This window comes from Populus trichocarpa, chromosome 15 (genome assembly GCF_000002775.5).
Source record: "Populus trichocarpa isolate Nisqually-1 chromosome 15, P.trichocarpa_v4.1, whole genome shotgun sequence".
Taxonomy (NCBI): Eukaryota; Viridiplantae; Streptophyta; class Magnoliopsida; order Malpighiales; family Salicaceae; genus Populus; species Populus trichocarpa.
The window spans coordinates 11,511,435-11,533,952 of record NC_037299.2 but is presented as its reverse complement, the minus strand read 5'-3'; the positions used below and the strand labels follow the sequence as shown (position 1 = coordinate 11,533,952).

Sequence of the window (22,518 nt, the reverse complement as noted above, 5' to 3'; positions counted from 1 at the left end):
TTTGTCTGTAACTTAGTCCTTCTTTTAGTTTTTCATGTCCATTTAATTAGTTTTTATCCTAAAATATCCTCTCTTTTTTTCTTGTCAGATCTTCTAATCTCACAAGCTATAAATAAAATCAAAACTTGCAATTTTTTTTTTTAAAAAAAAGAAAAGACAATTTGAACACTTCAAAAAAAATTGAAAATGAACTCTATTCACGAAGGATATATACAATGGCAAGAATCATATAAAAAAACATATTATCACTCCCAAAAAAGAAAAAGAAATTGAAAATAAGAGCTTGAAGTACAAAAATATCAAAAAATGAATCTTATAAATAAACCCTTATTGATACATTATTATGTTAAATAAAGGACGTCATTCAAAGACTTGATTTATGATTTTCAGAACTAAATGGACTAACTTGCAAAAGCGTATAAGAAATGGACTAAATATAATTTACTCAAAATAAAGCGGACTTCCTCTGTTTCTTATTGACTTTTCAAAGTCAAAATAACATGATTTTCTAAAAAAACCACGTCAGCTGCAATGAATAACGACATTTGAAATTATATTTTTAAAATTTTTAATGTTTAAAAAAAAGTTCATTTTTTTATATTATTTTAATATATTAATGTTAAAAATATTTTTTAAAAAATAAATAAAATATATTATTTAAAAATATTTATAAGTAAAAAATATTTGAAAAGCAATTAAGCAACCGCTGAACACCCCTTAAATTACTATTCAACGTCTCTCTCTCTCTCTCTCTGATTTTGCTTCTCCGATCATCTTCAGCTTCTTTGGCGATCTTCTTTCTGGTACGCTTTCTTATGCTCACTCTTTTAATTTAAAATGCACGTACGGATTTATTAACTACTGATTAATCACCTTTAGCTCTACCGAGTACTCATTTATGTCGTCTTATGATGTTTCTTAATCATTGGATTTTTGCATGATTTATGCCAAAGTTCTATTTTAATCTTAATATTACAACAGATCCTGATTTAATCACGTACATTTGATGTGAAGTTTTTGTTAAAGTGGATTTTTTTTATTTTATTTTCTTAAGAAAATATTTGTATAATTTTAGGGACAACATTTTGGTGCCCTTTGTAACTTTATCTAGGGCAGTATAGTTTTGATCATTTTTTTTCAGTTTGATTGTGCGGCCGAATAGGGTTTGATAATATGATGTTCTCTGTGTAGTTATCTTTTACTCCGCATTTGTTGTGTTGGATTATCTGATTATTTTTTTGTTGTTGTTGGTGATCTGCAAGTATTGCAGAGGTTTTTGAGGGGAAGCAGTTGTTTTCAATGGCTGCTTACTTCAGAACATTCTTGAACAGTCCCGTTGGTCCGAAGACAACTCACTTTTGGGGACCTGTTGCCAACTGGGGATTTGTTGCTGCTGTATGTTTACTATTTTTTTTTTTTTCCAGTTTTGATTATATAAGTTTCATGTTCATACAAGATTTTAATGCTTTGTAAATTATAATGATAGCATCTGATCTATTGAACAGGGGTTGGTGGATATGAAAAACCCCCCAGAAAAGATTTCAGGAAATATGACAGGAGGTAAAGGAATTCTGGTGTTGAATTTCTATGACTTGTAGTGTGGATGGTTGAGGTTCTAATATTTGTTAATGGTGCTTCAGCTATGTGTGTTTGCTCGGCATTGCTTATGAGGTTTGCGTGGATGGTACAGCCTCGAAACTATCTACTTCTAGCATGCCATGCTTCAAATGAGACTGTGCAGCTCTATCAATTGTCCCGTTGGGCAAAGGGTCAGGGGTGAGTAACTTTGCTTGTGATTTCTACTGAATTAATCTGTTCTTAATAGCAATGTATCTTCCCATGTTCTAGTATTGCGTGGAGTCAGGAGTCATATTAGAAAAAACGAATACAACGATTCCCTCAATTATGGTCTGGCAGGAGCAGGGCCTTTGAGGGGGAAATTTAGTAATTTTTTTTCTCCTTTTTGGCTATAGCATTTTTTCAAGAAGTGGAGTCAAAATATGTTTCCTGGTCTAATAAGTAAAGACATTTACCGCTCCATGAAACAATGACCCTTTCAAGAAATTGACAGTTTTTCTATTTTAATAAAAGATTTTCTTAAATTGAGATCAGATGATGCAATACTATTGACTTTGCATATTATACTACCAATGGTAGTTTGATCTGCCATGTCAACCTTGTGTTGGAGGAGAGGAGCCTCACGGGACAAAGAAGGGATGGTTTAAATTCAGACTTGATGATACTTTCATTTCTCTGTACTGAACTGATATACCTTTCGAAATTGTCCTATGCTTAACACTTTTATAGTGCTATATTGTATGAACTGGATTTCTCACCAGTAGGCGTTTATTCTTATCTTCATTTTCCATCTTTAGCTGGTACATGTAGATATTCCAAGATATAACACTATTTGTTTCTTTATTTTTTCTTGTAGGTACTTGCCATCGGAGAAAAAGGAGGAAACCAGATCTCCGTAACTTGATGCAACTGCTTTTGCTGCCCTGTTTCCAGTTAATTTTATCGTCATTTCTGAAGAAATTTGTTGTGATTTCATGTTTCGAATCCCCTGGATCAACGTTGTTACCACATGTATAACCATGCAGCAGCTTGTTTATCTTGGTTTTCACCCCACAAGCCATGGTGCAGATTTGACCTTTTTGTCTATGATGCACTGGTCGGGAGGGATAATAAAATTATGGTTCATAAACCATTTACACGTTCGAAACCATTAGTTAGCTTTTGTAGTTCCAGCAATTCATTTCGAGAGATTTTGAACCAGGGATGGCTCGAGCGGAGCAATATTTTCTAGACCTGTCAGGTCTCCCCCCTTGCCCCTATTTTGTTTCATCGTTTATGTACCATGGAAATAGTGGCTTATCCCTGAACCCGTAATTGTTTTTGTTGGCCTTGATCGATTCCCGCTGATGAAGCACTCTGGGTTGCTCGAGACACGTTAAAATTGTTTCGATGTCCTGTCAATAAATCAAAATAATCTGAATTTATAAAAAAAAATAATTTGAACTAAAAAAAATATAAAATATAAAAAGTATTTTTTAAGAGGCCAAAACATATACTCATACTAGAATATATAAAACCGCAGCCTTACAAAGTAAAATCACGGGGCAAAATTGATTAATCATAATGAATTCTCTACAAGGCGAATAAAGAGCTTCGTCTTGCCTCACATTGAGAATTCCTTGTAAAAAGGTCTTTTGCAAGGAATTATGGCGGCCTTGCTTTGCCTCAGTCTCAGAGATGATCTCATTACAATAACGCCTCTACTTGGTGAACTCGCAAGATGCCATGCAGCAGCGGCCATATGATGCTGCTGTCTTCTAGATGGCAACGCGTAATCCCAGCTCTTTACCGTGCTAATCTCAGGCGTCATCGCTATTCTCCCTTTTGTGCTTCCGGCCTTTTTTCTTGGATTTCGTCACCGCGCTTTCTTCATTTTCTTCAGATTTCTTCTTTTTCTCCCTTTTTTCTTTAGATGCTTTCTTTCTTTTCACAGGCAATGTTCCAATCTCATCTTCAGTTTGAATCTCAGTAGTTTGGATCCCATCCACATTCTGTGCTGTTGCCGCAATTTCTGCTAGCACAATAAGGACAGTAATAATCATTCTTGAGAAAAATAATTAGTCACTGATAGAATAAATATCACTTATGGTTAGCAATAAAGAAAATGCATCAGTGCTATCAGATAGACAAAGCCGAGACGCTATTTGTTTGCCAGAATTTTAAAAGTGATTTCCATATAAAGTAAATTCCAGAAAATAAATTATTTTTTTGATATTTTACATGGAAAATGAGGTGAAAAACACTTTCATTGGTCTGGAAAATAAACTAAAATATAACTTATTAATATTTTATTTATTTTTTCAAGTTTATTAAAAGAATTGAGCCTAGATAAAAAAATAAAAGGGTGAAATTGAAAAAGACTTTTTAATTTCATAAATTATTTCAAATAAAACAAATAGTAATTAAAAGAATAAAGACCAAATTTGAAGTTTGAGGATGAAATTGAAAAAAAATTCCAAATTCATAAATCAATTCAAATGAAACAAATAATAATTAAAAAAATAGAGACCAAATATGACAGATGAAAAAGTTGAAGAATGATGAAATTGAAAAGAATAAATCTAATTTCATAAATTATTTCAAATAAACAAATAGTAATAAAAAAAAATATGAATCAAATTTTATGAATAAAAAAGGTTGAAAGATAATGGAAGTAAAAAAAATCCTCAATATCATACATAAGTTATTTTAAATAAACAAATAGCAATAAAAACATTGTGGCAAAATCTAACAGATAAAAAAATTAAAATAGAATGAAATAAAAAAAATCAATTTCATAAATTACTTTAAATAAAATAAATAGAAATAAAAAAAGTAGAGACCAAATCTGATAAATAAAAAAATTCAATTACGAAAAGGATAAGAAAAAATAACAATCAAAATAATAGAGACTAAATTTGATATAAAATCAAATTCTAAGGGATAAAATTAAAAAAAAAAAAAATTAAAATATATAGCAATCAAAAGATTAAGAATCAAATTTAATATAATCAATACATAACATGATATTTTTAAGTTTTTTACAACTTCTAGAAAGTAAATTTCATCGAAAATAAAATACTTTCCTAAAAAAATTAGATTTTTTTAATTGAAAAATATTTTTTATTAATTAATTTTTCTAATAATAAATAAACATGAGAAAATAAATAATCTTAGAAAACGACTTCCATAAAACATACAGGCTACTAGTAATCATTTCACTTCAAATTCCAATTCCATCCGTTGTCTCCAAGGGAGCCACATAATCTCTTAGCACCAAGGGTCCCACGTAACCCGTGTGACGAAGTTATCATATTCCTAGAGTCTAGCAGGTATTAAAAAGTTCAATCTTAATGGCATTCCCAAGAAAGCTTTGGTAAATATTCCCTTCATTGAGCAACACCAATCATCGGAAATCATTAAATTGAAGCAAATCAAACAAGCAAAATAGCTCTTTTCTTTTAAGTTTTGCACTCATCCATAATTTATTCATTATCATAGTTATGCAATTGGGTAAACAGTCCATCTAGACTTGTTTATGCACAATCACCCAAGTTTTACGGAGGTCCAGATTAGTACTATTCAAGATGTAACTCTACTATCCAAGCCCGTGCAAAGAAAGGGAACACCAACCTTTGTCAACAAAATTGGAATCAAAAACAACATTTGTGAGGTGCTGCTTCAGGAAAACCTGCATCATATTAACATGGTTTGATTAAATGATTGGAATATATAAAAATTGTCAAGTAAAAGCAAGCCATATAAATCAAGTACCCATAACAAATTAAGCCATACGCAACGTTCTTATCCTAAATAAATTGGAATATTTCTAACTCAAATAGTTTTACCATTATGAAGGAACTAGCTGCGATAAAAAGAAATCCAAAACAGACATTATGTCTAATATAATATCATTCTAAATGGAAATGAGTAAAAACCAATAAAGAAGTGTAAGGCAGGTAAATTAGATAAAACTTGATAGAATTTAAGCCCAAGAAAATACCGCAGAAAGAAGTTGACGAGTCTTTATATCCCACAACCTCAAATAGCTATCCAAACCTAAGAAAAAGAAAATGATAAGTGGAGAAAAATTTTGGCACCAAAAAAAGGAAGCTGCACATCTAAAGGCACAGGGCACCAAGTCAAATATTTGTCTGTAAGAAGGATAAAACAAAGAAAAATTTCAATATACTCACCACATGATGCTATCACAGGGAGCTCTGGATGCCTAGCCATGGATCTAATACTTCCAGAACACTTCCCTATAAAGCATCCTAATAATTTCCCTGAAAGAAAATGATATATCCAATGTTATCAGAATTATAGGGAAGAAGAAACATTCAGAGGATAAACTTAATCAAGGAGAGGAGCAGCAAGTAGGCACCAACACTGGCTTGAGAGCAACAAAATATAGCCCAATCCACAACCATGAAATAGTTACCAAAACAACTGTTTACAGATATATCAAAACATAAAAGAAGAGGATCTAATCAGCGGATTCCAGTCATGACAAGACAACCAAACATATTAAAATAATGAATTGAAACAGCCTAATTAGTTCATCGCTGCATGAAGGATGGAGGGCCTGCATGTTCCTTGAGATTAGCTGGGCTCTTAAAGAGTCGTAAGCCCGAAATAGTGTGGCATAAAACTCATGAAATGGTTTGAGCCTATGCTTGCTTTGATTATAATTCAAAACTCGGAGCCATTTGATGGTGTTGACCAGCTTGTCTAAGAAAGAATTCCATGGATACTTTCAAATTATACAAAGAATAATGTATATAAAAGAACCATATTAACAAAAACACAAACTGGAATCAATCACAGGTTCCTCATTTTTGCAAAAAAACAAATGTGTATAAAATCATCCACCATAGATTTAAGCATGAGCATCTGTCCTTATGTTTCCATGGTAACAACCATTGTAAAGGCAGTCATTCACAAGAAACTATTGGATAATCACAAATGAGGCAGTATCTACTCAAGGTGATTTTTTGATGTTACAATCAGAAGTGCAGAATGCAGAAGAAAATAGATATGCATTAAAGTTTGGAAAATACGATTGCTTGTTTTAGTAAAAATAGATGCATGTACCTGTTCGCATGTCGAAGGAAGCAAGGTCACCAGACCCATTTCCTATATAGATCGTATGGCCATCTTGATCTTCAGTGACTGCCTTAATAGCGGTCTCTCTGAAGTCAAATGACAGGACAGGTCTGCGCTGAGCAGAGATATCATATAAACGGACCTGTTAAGTAAACCGCAAATATCAAGTTATATAAGGTTGAGGTTGTCTGGAAAATTCTTCAGCTGTTAGTGAATGACTCTAATTATTCGCAATAACAATTCCAAACATAATATGATTCTAGCAAAAATAGAAACTGTCAAATTCACAAAAAGTTATCTCTAAATCCCTACACTGCTAACTATATCACCATTTTTTGCAGTAACCAGATATATATATTTATATAAAAAAAAAAAACTGACACTGGCTCCTCATAACCATGCAAATTTGCAAAAACAAGAGAGAATGGGTAAGAATGTTTCAGTAGACACATTGTCAGGGAGAATCTACTTAGTTTGCATTGTGACTTTGTGGATGGCGCCCTTACTCTAATACCCTTACTCTAATATTTTTCCAAGGGAGTATTTGCTATGGAAAGATTACCTGATGAATGTTGGTGCCAGCTGCAAATTTACGGTGATCATCATTGCTCAGGAATGTTGTGCATGTAAACCAAGTTGGGGTGAATATTCCAAGGCTATTTTTAGGAGGCTGCACAAAGCAATAATATTGAAATTGACATGAGGGCAGTTACAAAAATGCTTGTAAATGAATAAGTTTTCTCTCTCTTGATTTAGATTATTTAACTAGAAAAATGGCTCACAGGTTTTGCAGTCCAAATCTTAGTAGAACTCTCAAGGTCCCATAGATTAACTTCAACACCTTTCCTGAATCAGAAAACAAAAAAGCCATCATGCCACTAATGAACATAAACTTCAAGTCTGAATCTTATTTTGTACAGTCACAGATGGAGATACTCACCCTCCAAACACAGCATAATTTTCACTTCCATCCACTTTAGAACATAAGACATTGCCAGAACCACAAACTTTCCACGTCTTTGTTACACTGGTATTGGCCACATCAGCCATCGATTTATCAACTCCAATGGACCTCATGCTTGCATTTCCCTTTGTTGTACATGTAAGCAAAGCACATGATCTACACAAAATCAACACAACCAATATCAGTAACTACTACTAGTTGTAAATACCAATACCCATAAACTTCAAATAGTTAGACTCTGAAAAAGAAACAGTGGAGAGTACCCAGTTGATCTCTCTCTCTTGAATAAATGCAAACCAGCAATAGCATCATCTTCAGGTTGAACACCATCCTCGACAACATTAGAAAACACAACACGAATTTCCCCATTAAGAGGGTTGAGTACTTCAACCTGTACAATATCCATAACAATAACTAAGCAAAGCTCAAGTGACACTAGAACTGCTATTAAGAACCCAAAACTAAACTGCATTCCTTCTTCTACATTCAGAGCTAATAAATTTAACTCACCTCTCCATTTTTCCTTGCAACAGCCAATAACTGCAAGAAAAAAAATTACAACCTAGTAAGACAATAACTTTACTACATTTAATAAATGCATAAAGCATCAGTACGTCCACCACCATGTATTGCAAGCATGGTTGTGACACATTAACTCCGCTAAAAAGAAAAACCCAGAAATCAAAACATAGGAAATGGCATATATTTACAAGTTTCAGCTCAAAATATGAAGAAAAGGAGTAACACATACAGGGTCCTTTTTACGGTCATCAATGGAAGCAGCAAGCACGCATTTGGAGGAATCAGGATCACCCCATCTTTCAACAACCTGAGGTATTCCTCTTTCACCACGAGACTCAATCACTATAATCAGATATCAAATATCAAAACAATAAGAATCGAAACCAGTTATTTACTTCAATGAGTTATTTAAAGCGAAATTGATTGTGTATTACCTTTGATGAGACCAAGTGAGTCAAAAGTTAGAGCTCGAAGTGGAGGGCAACCAGGACACTCTAATGTCGTAGTTCGCGGCATTGTTTTACGATATTCAGTTTCACTTCGCCAATACAAACAGAGAGAGGGAAAGAGAGAGAGAGAGAGAGGATACAAAACCCTAAGCCCCTAATTCTTATTTTGTCTTTGTATTTTGGGTCCTGACTTTCTGCTTTAGACTTTAGTACCCCTTTACTTTCCTTACCTTTCAAACCAGTCCCTTATTTTTCTATAACTGCCTTCAAACCATTGCATCCATTTGCCAACGGATTTCTTGTTAATTGCTTGTTAGCAGGAGTGGCAATGGATCCCGTCGGAATGGGTTTTATGTGTACCGGTTCCGATCAAGAATACCCATAATCATCATCCGCTCTGCTCTCGTTGAATGAGTCAAATTGAGTGTTCGACGACGATGACAAACGCCCATTGAGCTCCATGGATGGACGAGAGGAGTCAGATCCAAGTCCCATGTAAACAAGGCATATGTATGGACCGAATATTTTAGTGGTGTCTTGTTACGCACGCTTAAATTTTGATGATCTTCCATTGTTAGCACATCATCGGTGATGTTTGATGATCTGTTTTAAAATGGAGCGACAAATTGAAGAGTTTAACTGTGATCACTGTTCAGTTGCGACCGGGTTACTGCCCCGCGCTGGAAACGTGGATTAAAAAAAAATCCTTGATTAACATGTTAAATTAGTGATTTGAAAACCTTTTTAAAATAAAATTGGAACCAATTAATTCAATGGAAACTGAAACGAGCAAGGAAAACTCTTTAAAAACCAAATTGGAACGAATCGACTCTGGTTTTGTAACTTAATTTATCCAACACTCATCTGACTATAGATTTCATTGGATTTAATAAAAATTTAAATTTTTTTTAGCTAAATATATAATAACAAGAATAAAGTATTTTTTCTAAAAAAAAAATTAAATGGTGTAATTGAAAAAAAATAATAATAATAAAAAGGTTAGGGGTGCGAGACTGGGTGGCTCAGCATGCCCAAACTTTAAAAAAAGAACTCATGCGTGTGGACCTCCAACCTGTGTCCGCGCACCTAGATCCTTTTTTTTTTTTTTATAAGATGTGGATGACTTGTTATCCACCTCTAATTTTTTTAAAAAATTAAGATAGTCAACACATTATCTACTATTACCTAGTTTCTGACCATTAGTGATTGCTAAAAAATCTTTGGTTTGTTTTGTTAGGTCAATCTTCTTCTTTTTTTTAATTAATTTTTTTTTTTCTAAAAACACCCAAATAACACTCTTACAATACTAAAAAACTAATTTATCAAGTTAAAAAAACCATAAAGCCCCAACAACTCGAAATCAAATCAAGGAAAATTTTCTTTCTCATCTCCAATTTATTTTTTTAGAAAATATTGAAATTCAAAACAACCACCATCAAAATTTTATTGTCAAATAGAATTTATCGACACAAAAATCGACTTTTTTAATGCCTAGAATCGATAACATCTGATGACTTTCTCTTTCATTATCAAAACATGATGACTTTCTCTTCCCTCTATCAAACTCAAAAACTAAAAAATAAGAAAAATAAATTTTTAGATCAAAATTGAATTTTTGAAAATTATAAGGACGGTGAGGGTTAAAAGAGAAAGTAGAAGTATAAAAATGAATTTTAAATAAAAAATTAGAATGGTAATGAAATTTTTCCGTGTTTAATACTTTGATCATTGGTTTTTAATTTGATCCAAACCTAACAAATTATACCTTATTTTGGGCATAAAAGGACACAATTAGGAAACAAAATAAGGATGAAAAAAAGAGTGTTACAATGATTGTCTTCGTCATTTTAGTATATCTTATAATTTATTGAGCTAAAATTACAGGTATTCGTGGATATAGTTGAGTCAAGTTCAGGCCAATAATTCTATTCAACCTAACTTTTGATATTTTACAAGTTAGAAACTTGACCTATTTAGTTTTTTTAGACCCAAGCGAGTTTGATATATTAGGTTGAGCTAATTTTTTTATAGATATTACGGATATTCATGAATTGGGGTTATATTACTAATTTTTACGGGTCCTCATTTAGAGGCGAATCTACAAAATGTACTTTAGGAGCCACAACACAAAGGTCTAATTTTCATACATTGCACCACCATTAAAAATTTGTTATCTCTATCCTCCTCTCCAATAAAGAGACAAGTTATTTTTTTTTATTATGTTAAAGAAATCTAAGAAGAAACCATTAACAAGAACTTTGAAGCCGAAACATTTTAAATAAAATGAAAATAAATATTTAATCCATAACTTATTAAATATAAATAAAAATGAGTATAGAATATACAAGTTGGATCGAGCCGGGTTGACCACATTTAAAAAAAAATTACCCGTAATTCGAAACATGATATCAATTGTATGTAGTGTTAAGAACTTGGTTGTTGACATCGGAAAACATCTAACCCAAAAAAAATGAATTAGAATCTAGAAAGTATAGATTAGGTGGAATGTGTGAGTGTTAAAAAAGTGATATTCTGTGCAAGGTTGTCAAAAACACATTTTTAATACAGCACGAAAAATATAATATAAACTCGGATTGTAAAATTATGAGATCGTACATAATTCAAGTATTTTAAAATACAAGATTCAAATAAAAACTAATACATAGTTCAAATACCTTAAAATATAAGGTTCAAATAAAAATTCATACATAATTTAAATATCTTAAAAATACAATATAATTATTTATTTTCATAGATTTTTATTAATTAATAATTAACAAATTTAAAACAAATAATTTACCACCCCTAGCTCATAAAACTGCAAGGAACAAGAACTGCAGTAACTTTGATCAAAAGCTTGAATTGTGTGTGAGGAACAAGAATTGTGTGTTATTTTTTCACGACATACATAATTGTCTAAAGAAAGATTAGCGAGCAACAATGAATTTTGCTATTAAAAATTATTAAGTTATTTTATCGTGCTAATCAAAAGTAAAAAAAAAAAAAAAAACCTATTTATCCTTGATTAATCCGGCAATAACAAATGAAACAAGTTAATCCCCAAAGCAAGTTCAATGATTTGTGCGGCAAGGGTGAAATAGTAATTTCAATACTACAATCTACAATAAACTACGTCTTGTGCTATAATGATTGGCTGATGACTTTTAGTTTTTTTTTAATAATTACAAGTAATTTCTTATTTTTTAATAAATAAATAAAATAAAATTAAGGAAACTCAAATTTCCCTCACTGAAAAAATTGCTGAATGTGTGTTTGTTTGCGCTCCTCCCAACCTTGCTGCTGGCCGCGCAAACACAAGGCCTAAGTAATATTAAAAAAGAAAAAGAGAGAAGATTGAAAAGCTTTGAGACACCCTTGCTTTTATATTTTGGGTGGGAATAGAATTTTCTCCCCACTTCTTCCGAACAAAGAAAAATATTCTTCCTTTCACATTTCGAGTTTTTCCCAACACCAGCACGATGGATTTTTTTTTTCTTCCAAACTAGTTGAAAGAATAATTCCCAAACCAGCATAATGGGATGAGGTACACAGATGCGCATGATAGCACATGCGCATCTCACATCATTTTTATATATATATATGTATATGTATATATATATAATCTGAACATTTTTTCTTTTTTTTTTCTACTCAAAATGCATTTAGTCCCTCAATTTTTATGTTTAGTTAACTTTTGTTCCATTATTATTATTATTATTATTTCATCCGTTGTTTTTTGGAAAAAAAAAGAAGCTTATTTTTATTTAAATTGGGAAAAAATAATTATTTTTTAGAAGGTTATTCTATCATTTATTTTTAGCAAAATTCATATAATTTCATAACAATGAAACTAAAGTTAACTAAATATAAAAATTAAGGGACCGAATGAATTAGGTATAGAGGAAAGAAAACCAAGTGGGCCGGCAAAATAACGAAGCAAAAGGGAGAAAAGAGTAAAAAAAAAAAGGAAACTATTGTGGTAAACTCTTAATTAATAAATAAATTAAATTGGTTTTAACATATTTTATTTTTATACAAAAAAAAAATCGTGGTAAACTATTGTAGTTTTCAATAAATATCAACTTATATATTATCTAATATATCTAAAAAAGTTGTCAACTCACCTGCTTTATTGTTTATATGAATAATAAAAGAAATGATTTTTTTTTATTTTCTCCTTTTTTTTATTTAATTTATTTTTTAATTTTATTATTCAATATTTATTTGATTTTTAATTTATTTTTTAAAATTATTTTGATTATCTTTCTATAAAGTTGTCAATGTCATCTTAATATTAAAAGAAATTTATCTTAAATTTTTTAAATTAAATTATATTCTTTACCGGTTATTTAAATTATTTTTGAATTTATCATATTGACTAAACTCACATCAATTTGTTTTTTAATGCAAGCCACACAACATAGCATGAACTTATAATCTGTAAAATACTAAATAAACTTTTTTAAAAAAAATCTTAATATGACAACATAATAACATGCAATAAAAATTTAAGTCATGCACTTCTCTCTTTGGAACGAGGTGTGTGTATCAAATGATAAAAAAATCTAGTCATGCACACACTTCCTATATATTTTAATCGTTGTTCGGTGTCCATGCTGAAAATGAAAGTTTTATTATGTGTTTGTTTCAATATTTCATGAAATATTCTGCAATTAATTTTTATTTTTATAAACAGATCAAGGTTTTTTTTTTTTTTTGGTGAATTTTTAAAATCACTCATTCATGAGAGGATTAACAGATTTCTTCTTTAATCACAAAGATTCAAGTCTCAAACCAAATTAATTATTAATATTAATACTGATTAATTAGTGGCTTTCCGTAGGATCAATATATATATCTGTAACGGTTTTTTGACAACCTCCAAATACCTGTCTTTCCTTCCGACCGACTACATACAGACAGGAACACAAGCACAGAGAAGCTCCTCCTCTCCATCTTCCTTAGCAGCTCTTCCGTATCCAAAAAAAATGGCAATTGACCCAAGAAGTGGTTTCTGCCAACAAACCAAAACCTTTCACAGTCTCAGACCACCTACTCCTTTTCCACCACCACATCAACCTCTCTCTATCACCCAATTCGTCCTTTCCCTCCTCCACTCCTCCACCATCCCCACCACCACCACCACCTACCTCACCATCCCCTCAACTGCCCAGTCTCTGACCTACTCTCAAGGCATCGACCAGATTTACTCTCTTTCATCATCTCTCAAGAACCACTACTCTTTAAACAATAATGACGTTGCTTTTATCCTCTGCCCACCTTCTCTCCACGTCCCCATTCTTTATTTCTCTCTTCTTTACCTCGGTGTCACCATCTCTCCAGCCAATCCACTCAGTTCCGACTCCGAGTTGGCTCACCAAATCCAACTCTGTAAGCCAAAGATCGCCTTTGCCACCTCCCAAACTGCCCACAAGCTTCCTTCTCTCCCCCTAGGCACCATCCTCATTGACTCCCCCGAGTTCACCTCCTTGACTCACCCCAAACCCCAAACCACCCACCCCCAAGTTGAAGTGAGCCAGTCCGACGTGGCTGCGATTCTTTACTCCTCGGGCACGACAGGGAGAGTCAAAGGCGTGGCATTGACTCACCGGAACTTGATCACTTTAATCTCCGGTTTTCGTCATAACAAGGCAGTACCCGACCCGAACCAACCCGGTCCACCTCCGGTTTCGCTGCTTATATTACCTTTGTTTCATGTTTTTGGGTTCTTTAAGTCGATAAATGCGTTTTCGATAGGGGAGACTTTGGTCTTAATGGAGAAGTTTGATTTCGTAGACATGCTGAAGTGCGTAGAAAAATATAGAATTACTCACATGCCGGTTTCGCCACCGCTTATCGTGGCGTTTGTGAAAGCAGATTTGACTAAAAAGTATGATTTGAGTTCCTTAAAAACGCTTGGCTGCGGTGGCGCACCACTAGGGAAAGAGGTTGCTGATGCATTGAAGGAGAAATTCCCACACGTGGAAATAGTACAGGTGATCCCTTTTCGAGACTTCTATGAATTCTGAGTAAAATTATTAAAGTACTACCACAATAGATAAGATCTGTTGTTGTTGGTGGTGTGTTGGCCACTTTTATTGCATGTCTGCTTCTCTGCAGGACTCTATAGATTTAGTTTAATTTATGCCTTGTGGGATTAGTAGTTAGCCAGTCATGTAACAATTACTATGCTTGAAAAGGTTTTTTTACATAAAATGATTGCGTGTTTATTGGAGTGATTGGATGTTGAGGAGGACGTTGTTGAGTAATCATGACTGTGTGTTGATTTTTAGGGATATGGGTTGACGGAGACTGGAGGAGGGGGAACAAGGACTATAGGACCTGAAGAGAGGAGACAGCTTGCTTCTGCTGGTCGCCTGTCTGAAAATATGGAAGCCAAGATTGTTAATCCTGAAACTGGAGAGGCCTTGGGTCTTGGCCAGAGAGGGGAGCTTTGGTTGCGAGGGCCAACTGTCATGAAAGGTAGTGATCATGGACTTAAAATGATTTTTTTAAAAAATATATTAAAATTATTTTATGAGATTAAATTAAAAATAATAATAATTAATGAGAATTAAAAATAAATTTGAAAAAATCAAGAAATAAAAATAAATCAAGATATTTAATCTCACAAGATGAGATATTTATTTGGTTGTGTTGGTTAAATTTTATTAATTATTTTTTTTCCAACCAAACAATAATAGAAATAAACACGTATATTAAAACAATTAAACTGCTTGAATAAAATAAAAGGAAAAAATATATTATGTAAGGCTACGTATATTAAAAATATTATTCGATAATAAATATTTTTTATTTTCAAAAATAAAGTTCATCTACAAAAAAAAATATAGATGAATCAAAAAAATAACTTCAAAATTAAAAACACACAAAATAATTTTATAAAAATTTCTATCCAAAAAAAATTAAATAAGCAGATAAAAATAATCATAGATGAGCTATATTAATTAAAACATAAATTAAAAAAAAAACATTAAAAAAAGGTATCAATAAGAAAAAATAATAATAACCCGGGTGTTATGGACCCAAACAGGTTAAATAATTTTTTTTTCTCACACACACACTAAAAAATAACCTAAAAAAGTCCAACAGCATGGGTGGCTTTAAAGCCCTAGCCCGTGTGCCCTAGCTTGGTTCTTTTTTTATTATTTTCTTTAGGGTGAATGAACTATTATCTGTCTTATTTTTTAAAAAAAAAAGAAAAAATATATAGGTGACACGTCGCCTGCAAACCCAGTTTTCAGCCACCACTATAATAGTTGAAAATTCTAGTTTGGTCAAAAAACCTAATTTTAAGCCATTTCAACCCGAAAACCCTCACTAACCCAGTTTCCATCAACTTAAAACACCTCAAAAGAGGTCCAAAACCCGAAATCAAATCGATTTATATCTTCCTCGGCCTAGATCTATCTTTTTAGAAACTATTAAGGCACCAAAAAACCACCATCAAACATCTCTCATCTCAAGAAATGGACACAAAAAATTCATTTTGGTGGTCGGAAATGACTTCAACATTACTTTCTCTCTCATTACCGTAATCTAACGACCCCTTTCTCTACCCAGGGACTGAAAAATAACACAAATAAACTTTTGTATCAAAATTAATTTTTTAAAAAAAAATCTAAAAAGATCTAAATTATATAATTTGTGTTATTTTGAAAGTTTGAGGACCCACATGTTTTTTTCCTGAAATCTATGGCATGTCATCCATGTTTGGTGTTTTTTTCATTATAGTCCCTCTTCTTCCAATAACATCATTGACTAAGAAATCTAAAGTAATTGACTTTCAATGAGGATTTAATGCCCAAAATTAAACTTTGAAGACTAAAATGAATTACTAAAAAACACATAGGAGGTCCATGGTGTTTTATGACTATGTGAACAGTGCTAGCTACAGCAGAAAACCCACGCCCTTTAATTTTATACTTAATAATAATAATAAAAAAAAATATTCCCCTTCTTTTTAGATACTAAGCTGGAAACTTACAAGTTCATATCTGCACCATGGTATTCACTAAATATACTGGTTAGCTGAAAGTAGACAAATAAAATGCCATGTCTAGGAATTTAAGAGTCGGTGTTGTAAAAAAATTAATTTGGCACTTTTTTCCCTTGATACTTTCTTTGGCCACACGAATTCCTTGAAACCTTCTCCCCAGGGACTTGTATGTTGACAATCAAACCAATCCACTCGAATATTATGTGTTTCAGATCAATCAAGCTTGTTCTTCAATGACCAGAACAATGGCGTTATGTAGGCTATGTAGGAGATGAGAAGGCAACTGCTGAAACCTTGCTTCCAGATGGATGGTTGAAGACCGGGGATCTTTGCTATTTTGACTCAGAGGGGTTCGTATACATTGCTGATAGGCTAAAGGAATTGATAAAATACAAGGCATATCAGGTGCTTGGATCATATTAGCAGAGTTTTTACTGCAATGGACATATGGATTGTAAATCTAATTTGAACTATCAGGAATGTTGTTGTCTTACCATATATTTGATTATTTCCAGGTGCCCCCAGCTGAGTTGGAAAAGTTACTTCAGTCTAATCCTGAAATTGCTGATGCTGCTGTGATTCCGTAAGTTGTCTAGCTGTTCCATCTGCTATACTCACGCTGCAATGTCATTATACTTTTGTATGCTAGACGTTGCTTTTGTTTCATCGACTTGTGCGCCTGTTGCTGACAGAAAACTTCTCGCCATTTCGCTGACATTTTTCTGAAGTTTTCTTTGATTCACTAGCTCATTCTTGAAACACGTTGGATCACATTCCTTTGAACTATTTCTTAAAATTCGATCCTATCCATGTATATTTCTCACACTGCACTGCTTTCAAATTGCTTTTGTTGGTTTAGCAAGGTTCTCTTAGCCCATTTACTGGGAAGCAAAAGAGATTCTTTTGGTTCAGATGAGCTTCCCTCAATACATGGAAATTGTGAATTTTGTTTTCTGGTACTTTAGCCATGAGTATCCATAGGGCAATCAGATTTCTACATGTCTTTGAGAGATACAGTTAGAAAGCATACGATAGTTTGAGGTGATAAGAAAGTTTTATCTGCCATTGGAGCAGTTATCCTGATGAAGAGGCGGGGCAGATTCCCATGGCCTATGTGGTGAGGAAACCAGGAAGCAATATTACCGAGGCTCAAATTATGGATTCCATTGCAAAACAGGTAAGCTTCCGGATATGTATTGAAACCATGATCTGGCACCTCTTAATTTAAGATGCAGATGCTTCCACGAAATCTAATGGATCATGACCATATGAAATGACAGAAACAATAATTTAGTGCCTCTTTGTTTATGATGCATTTTTTGAAGGTGATCTATGAATCCTTGTCATATCTAATCTTTGGCCACATGCTGCATGAAACGACAGACACCATAATTGAGCCCCTTTTAGTTTAATCCTAGTTATTTATCCCGTGCTTTACTGTTAGCTGAATATTTTTTTTCAACAAAAAAAAATTAAATATTGAATAATATTAAGTGTAAATCAAAAATTTTATCGACGCATCTAATTAAATAAATTAAGAATTATTTATGTCAATAAATGAAAAAAAGAAAAGTCATTAATAATAACTAAATACGCATCTGGAAAAGTCGAGAGGCTGATACAAATCAAGATATTAAATTTCACAACATGGTCCATTCACCTGATTATGTTCAATAACTTTGTTTATTAAAATTATTATTTTTATTTAATAAAATGATAGTAGAAGTAAATACACATAAAATTCACTACAAGATTTAACAGTTTTACCGACGGAATTTTTCCATCGGCGTAAGACACATATTCTGTCGGTAATTAATTTACCGACGGAAATGCTCCGTCGGTGAATCTTTCATCGGTAATTTTTTTTTCGTCGGTAAATCCGTTGGTAATAAAAAAATAAATTTATCCGCTTCATTTCATCGGTATATCCCTCGGTAATAATATTTTTTTTTTACCAACAGAATTACCGACGGAATTTCCATCGGTAATTCCGTCGGTAATTATTTAAAAAAAATTAAAAAAAAATCATTTTATAAAATTATAAAATAATTAAATTAGCATAAATTAACACTGTATAATATATACTCAAAATGCTTGGAAAAAAGAATAAGAAAATCAACTCAAACAAATTTGCAACAAATAAATAAAACGAAAAAATAAATTCAACTAAAAAAATTCATATGAAAAAAATAAAGTTGCAATTGCTAAAAATTTAAAAATCCTATAAATAAATCAACTAAAAATCGATCTCATATGAAAAAAAAATCTCACAACAACATTTATACAATTATTAAGAACAAAAACAATTAAAAATAAAATAAAAAAACAAATATAGTGAAAAAAATCATGAAAAAAGAAGAAAAAAGAAAAATCTTACCTTAATGTAGTTGCAAGTGAAGCTAAGGAGAGAGAGAAAATTTCGTTAAGCATATTAATTAAAAAAAAAACTAAGAGGATAAAAGAAGAAAGAAGAAAGAAGAAGAAGACATACCCAAGCATGGAGGAAAAGAGAAGGAGATGAGGAGAGAAAAGAAGAGAAAGAAATATATATTGATGTTTTTTACATATAGTGAAGAAGAAGAAGAAGAAGTAGAAGAAGAAGTAGAAGAACAACAAGAAGAAGAATAATAAGGAGAAGAAATGAGTCTGTCTCTTGTGAAATAAGGGGATTCAGGCTTTTTATTGGAGCGCGTTACTGACGGATTTACCGACGGATAATTGAATATTAATATTTTTTAATTATTCCGTCGGTAATTCCATCGGTAATATTTAATTTAAATTTTCAATTTCATAAATTTTTTTCAGAAACCGCCAACAATTACCGACGGTTTTTCAACCGTCGGTAATTCCGTCTGTAATATTTAAATGAAAATTTTAAATTAATTGAATTTTTTCAGAAAACCGTCAAATAACACTCTCTGGAAAATACCGACGGAAAATTCCATTGGTGATTCCCTTTGTAATTGACATGATGAACAGTGTTCACAGTTTACCAACGGAATTACCGACGGATTTACCAACGGAATTACCGACGAAAAATTCCGTCGGTAAAAATGACACGTCATCTTTTTTTTGCTTTGTTTTAAATTTTTTTTTCCAACGGTAATTCCGTCGGTATATACCGAGGAAATATTTCCGTCGGTAAAATCCCTCAGAAATTTATCGACGAAAATATTCCCTCGGTATTTCCGTTTGTATTTATCAATTTTCTGGTAGTGATTGATTGAATAAAAATAAAGAGAAAAACAATATCTCAGAAGGTTGTACTTATTAGAAGTACTATCCAAAAATAAATATTTTTCATCTTTAAAAATAAAGTTCAATTATATAAAATATATAATAATCTCTTTGGAAATTAAATACATACAAAAATAATTAATAAAACAATCACTACTTAAAAAAAAGCTAAATACAAAAAATAAAAAATTAGAGAAAATGGGAATTAATTTCAATATAAATTAAAAAATTATTTTATAAAACACATTTTTTTTTATATAAAAAAGCATGATCTTTTAAAGGCAAAGTTAAAAAAAAAAAAAAAAACAAAGAGGCTATACTAGCACCTAACCTATTTAAAAAAGCCCAGCACACGGACTTACAAGGGCAAGCCCACGCGAGGACCTAATTTTTTTTAAAATTCAATTGGGCCGGACATGTTGTCCACTCAAATATTATTTTTAAAAAAATTACAGACAACACATCACTTGATATTCCTTAGATTCCGACCACTGTTGTGGCTAAAAAAACAGGATTTATGTTTTTTTTATCTAAAACTTATTTTCAACCCAATTTTGATCCAAAACATCTGGAAAAGAGTCTAAATAAACTCATAAATAGCCTTAAAAAAATAATTAAAATCAACCTGAAACAAAAACTCTTCTAGAATTTAGATATAGTTTTTAAGGCAATTTCAAGGTGAAAAAACACCTAAATTAAACTCCCTTCACCAAATGAAACATTTTGACTCTAAGATCGATCATTTTGTTGGCTAAAATCGGTGTCAATGTTGATTCTCTCTCTCTATCGTCAGAATTCAACGTCCTCTTTCATTTTTTTCTCAAACTAGAAACTAAAAAATAAAAAAAAAATAGATTTTTGTACCAAAATTAAATTGAAAAACTATAGAGGGATCGATCATGTATAATTTGTAAAGTTTGAGGACTAAAATAAATTTTTTTGTGATAACTTTGAAAGCATCACTTATTTGTGGCGCTTTTATCTTTTTGGTCATCTGTCTTTTTAATTTTGTTCATAATCAACAAATTTAATTCAATTGTTCTTTAATTGTGCCAAAAAAGGATGCAATCATGTAAAATTAAAGTTGGAGGATCAAAATGAAAAAAAACTTTGAATTGCATAAAACGACACACATGTTAGGTGGTTTCTGTCGTGACATCTGGGATTGTTTCTTATTATTGCCCATCATTTTGTATTTACCATTTGAAAGAACAATGACCCTATATTAAAAAGTAATCCATTGGAGATAGATAGGGCACCCTGCTTCTAGAACTCAGATCATATGGCTGATTTCCCTTTCAGCTTCCTGATTTCTTCCCCACCTCTAATCAGGTTACCTGACGGAAGTGATTTTCCAGAAAATGTAACAAAATTATAACCTTTGAGAGACTTTTGCACTGAAAATAAAAAGTAGCCAACAATCAGAGTCAAACTAATAATAGCTCAGTCTTCTGTTATATGTCTTGCTCTAAACTAATCTTTCTTCTTGCAGGTTGCACCATACAAGAAAATAAGACGAGTAGCTTTTATGAGTGCCATTCCAAAATCTCCAGCAGGAAAGATCCTGAGGCGGGAGCTGGTCAATCATGCTCTCTCCGGTGCTTCGTCTAAATTATGATCCATTTTCTTAAAACAAAAACCGCTTGAGGGCAAAGTTCTTATCGTCACCCAAAGCTTGGATCGATAGTCACTGGCTAGTCATGAATCAGAATTCTACCTGATAGCCTAGAGAGAGATTCTGCAGAGGCTACTGATCCTTTGTTGAATATCATGTTGTCCAAACACCAACTCAGGCCCATGAGGGTAAAATAACTGTACGTTGTGTTACCTCTATGCAGTTGATTCGGAAAATCCAACATGAATACTGATGTTCATGAGCCTATGGCATATTGTTTTTCATACTGATTAATAATATCTTCTACACTGGAGGCACATGTATCAGACATGGATATTACTCGGATACATGATTTCCCAGTTGTTAACATAAAAGGATTTGACTGTAAACACATGATCAAACCGGCGGTACAGCAACATTGAGAGTTAAAAGCCTTTACAGAATTGCAGGAGAAGAGGGCTTCAATCATAACTCTTCTATGGTGGTAGCTCTTTTTCTTGGGACCCCATAATGATATTGTTTCTTTTTAAAGGCATTCCTAACAAAAAAAACTTGGCAGTTTGAAGGATAAATCAAGACATCTAAAGAACAAAAACATGTTGTTGCCACTTGCCACCTTTTGTTTGTATTTGTCCACTCAAATAATGGCTAGCCGAAGGTCATACGGTCACAGAGTTCCCACTTTCCATTCCATGTGAAAGAGCTCGCTCTCTTTTGAAGTTGATTGAAAGGAGACACCAACCTAACAGTCGTAGCAAACTTTTACTGACAATTTCCCTTGCCATGGGGAGTTATTTGTGTTCCCAAATTCAGATTCTCCTGTACTTTCCCAGTAACTCCAAGACCTTTGAATTAAAAAAAAAATCATTATTCATTATAAAATTAAAATGAGATTAGTTATCATTGTAAACTGTTAAACATTAGTTTTCTTAATTTTTTTTTTAATCTAGAGAAAGGGGTTCATGATAGATTATTAAATTATATAAATTATTCAAACTTGTAAATCATTTTCAAGAATAAACTTGAATAATTTACTAATCGTCTTGAA

General features: G+C 32.2%; 3 protein-coding genes across 4 annotated transcripts; 2 read left to right on the top strand and 1 right to left on the bottom strand.

The window, feature by feature from the left end:
- Nucleotides 1-687: 687 nt before the first annotated feature.
- Nucleotides 688-2,725, top strand: LOC7463109 (mitochondrial pyruvate carrier 1). 2 transcript variants are annotated; one of them, XM_002322199.2, is made up of 5 exons: nt 688-803; nt 1,271-1,395; nt 1,506-1,560; nt 1,641-1,776; nt 2,435-2,725. In XM_002322199.2, the coding sequence occupies exons 2-5, from the start codon at nt 1,300-1,302 to the stop codon at nt 2,475-2,477; spliced, it is 330 nt and encodes a 109-aa protein (XP_002322235.1). In that variant the 5' UTR covers nt 688-803; nt 1,271-1,299; the 3' UTR covers nt 2,478-2,725. The 2 variants fall into 2 exon arrangements, with proteins under 2 accessions (XP_002322235.1, XP_024441767.1); XM_024585999.1 differs by having other exon boundaries at nt 693-803; nt 1,263-1,395.
- Nucleotides 2,726-3,110: 385 nt separating this feature from the next.
- Nucleotides 3,111-9,074, bottom strand: LOC7454695 (uncharacterized). The gene is made up of 12 exons (XM_002321649.4): nt 8,584-9,074; nt 8,379-8,491; nt 8,138-8,167; nt 7,891-8,018; nt 7,604-7,783; nt 7,446-7,509; nt 7,226-7,333; nt 6,652-6,805; nt 5,754-5,843; nt 5,561-5,616; nt 5,191-5,248; nt 3,111-3,589 (listed from the first exon to the last, which is right to left on the bottom strand). The coding sequence occupies exons 1-12, from the start codon at nt 8,663-8,665 to the stop codon at nt 3,378-3,380; spliced, it is 1,275 nt and encodes a 424-aa protein (XP_002321685.2). The 5' UTR covers nt 8,666-9,074; the 3' UTR covers nt 3,111-3,377.
- Nucleotides 9,075-13,456: 4,382 nt separating this feature from the next.
- Nucleotides 13,457-22,300, top strand: LOC7454694 (4-coumarate--CoA ligase-like 9). The gene is made up of 6 exons (XM_024586453.2): nt 13,457-14,594; nt 14,892-15,081; nt 16,878-17,023; nt 17,134-17,201; nt 17,693-17,795; nt 21,348-22,300. Exons 1-6 carry the CDS (start codon nt 13,587-13,589, stop codon nt 21,471-21,473), a joined length of 1,641 nt encoding a protein of 546 aa, XP_024442221.1. The 5' UTR covers nt 13,457-13,586; the 3' UTR covers nt 21,474-22,300.
- The last annotated feature ends 218 nt before the right edge of the window (nt 22,301-22,518 follow it).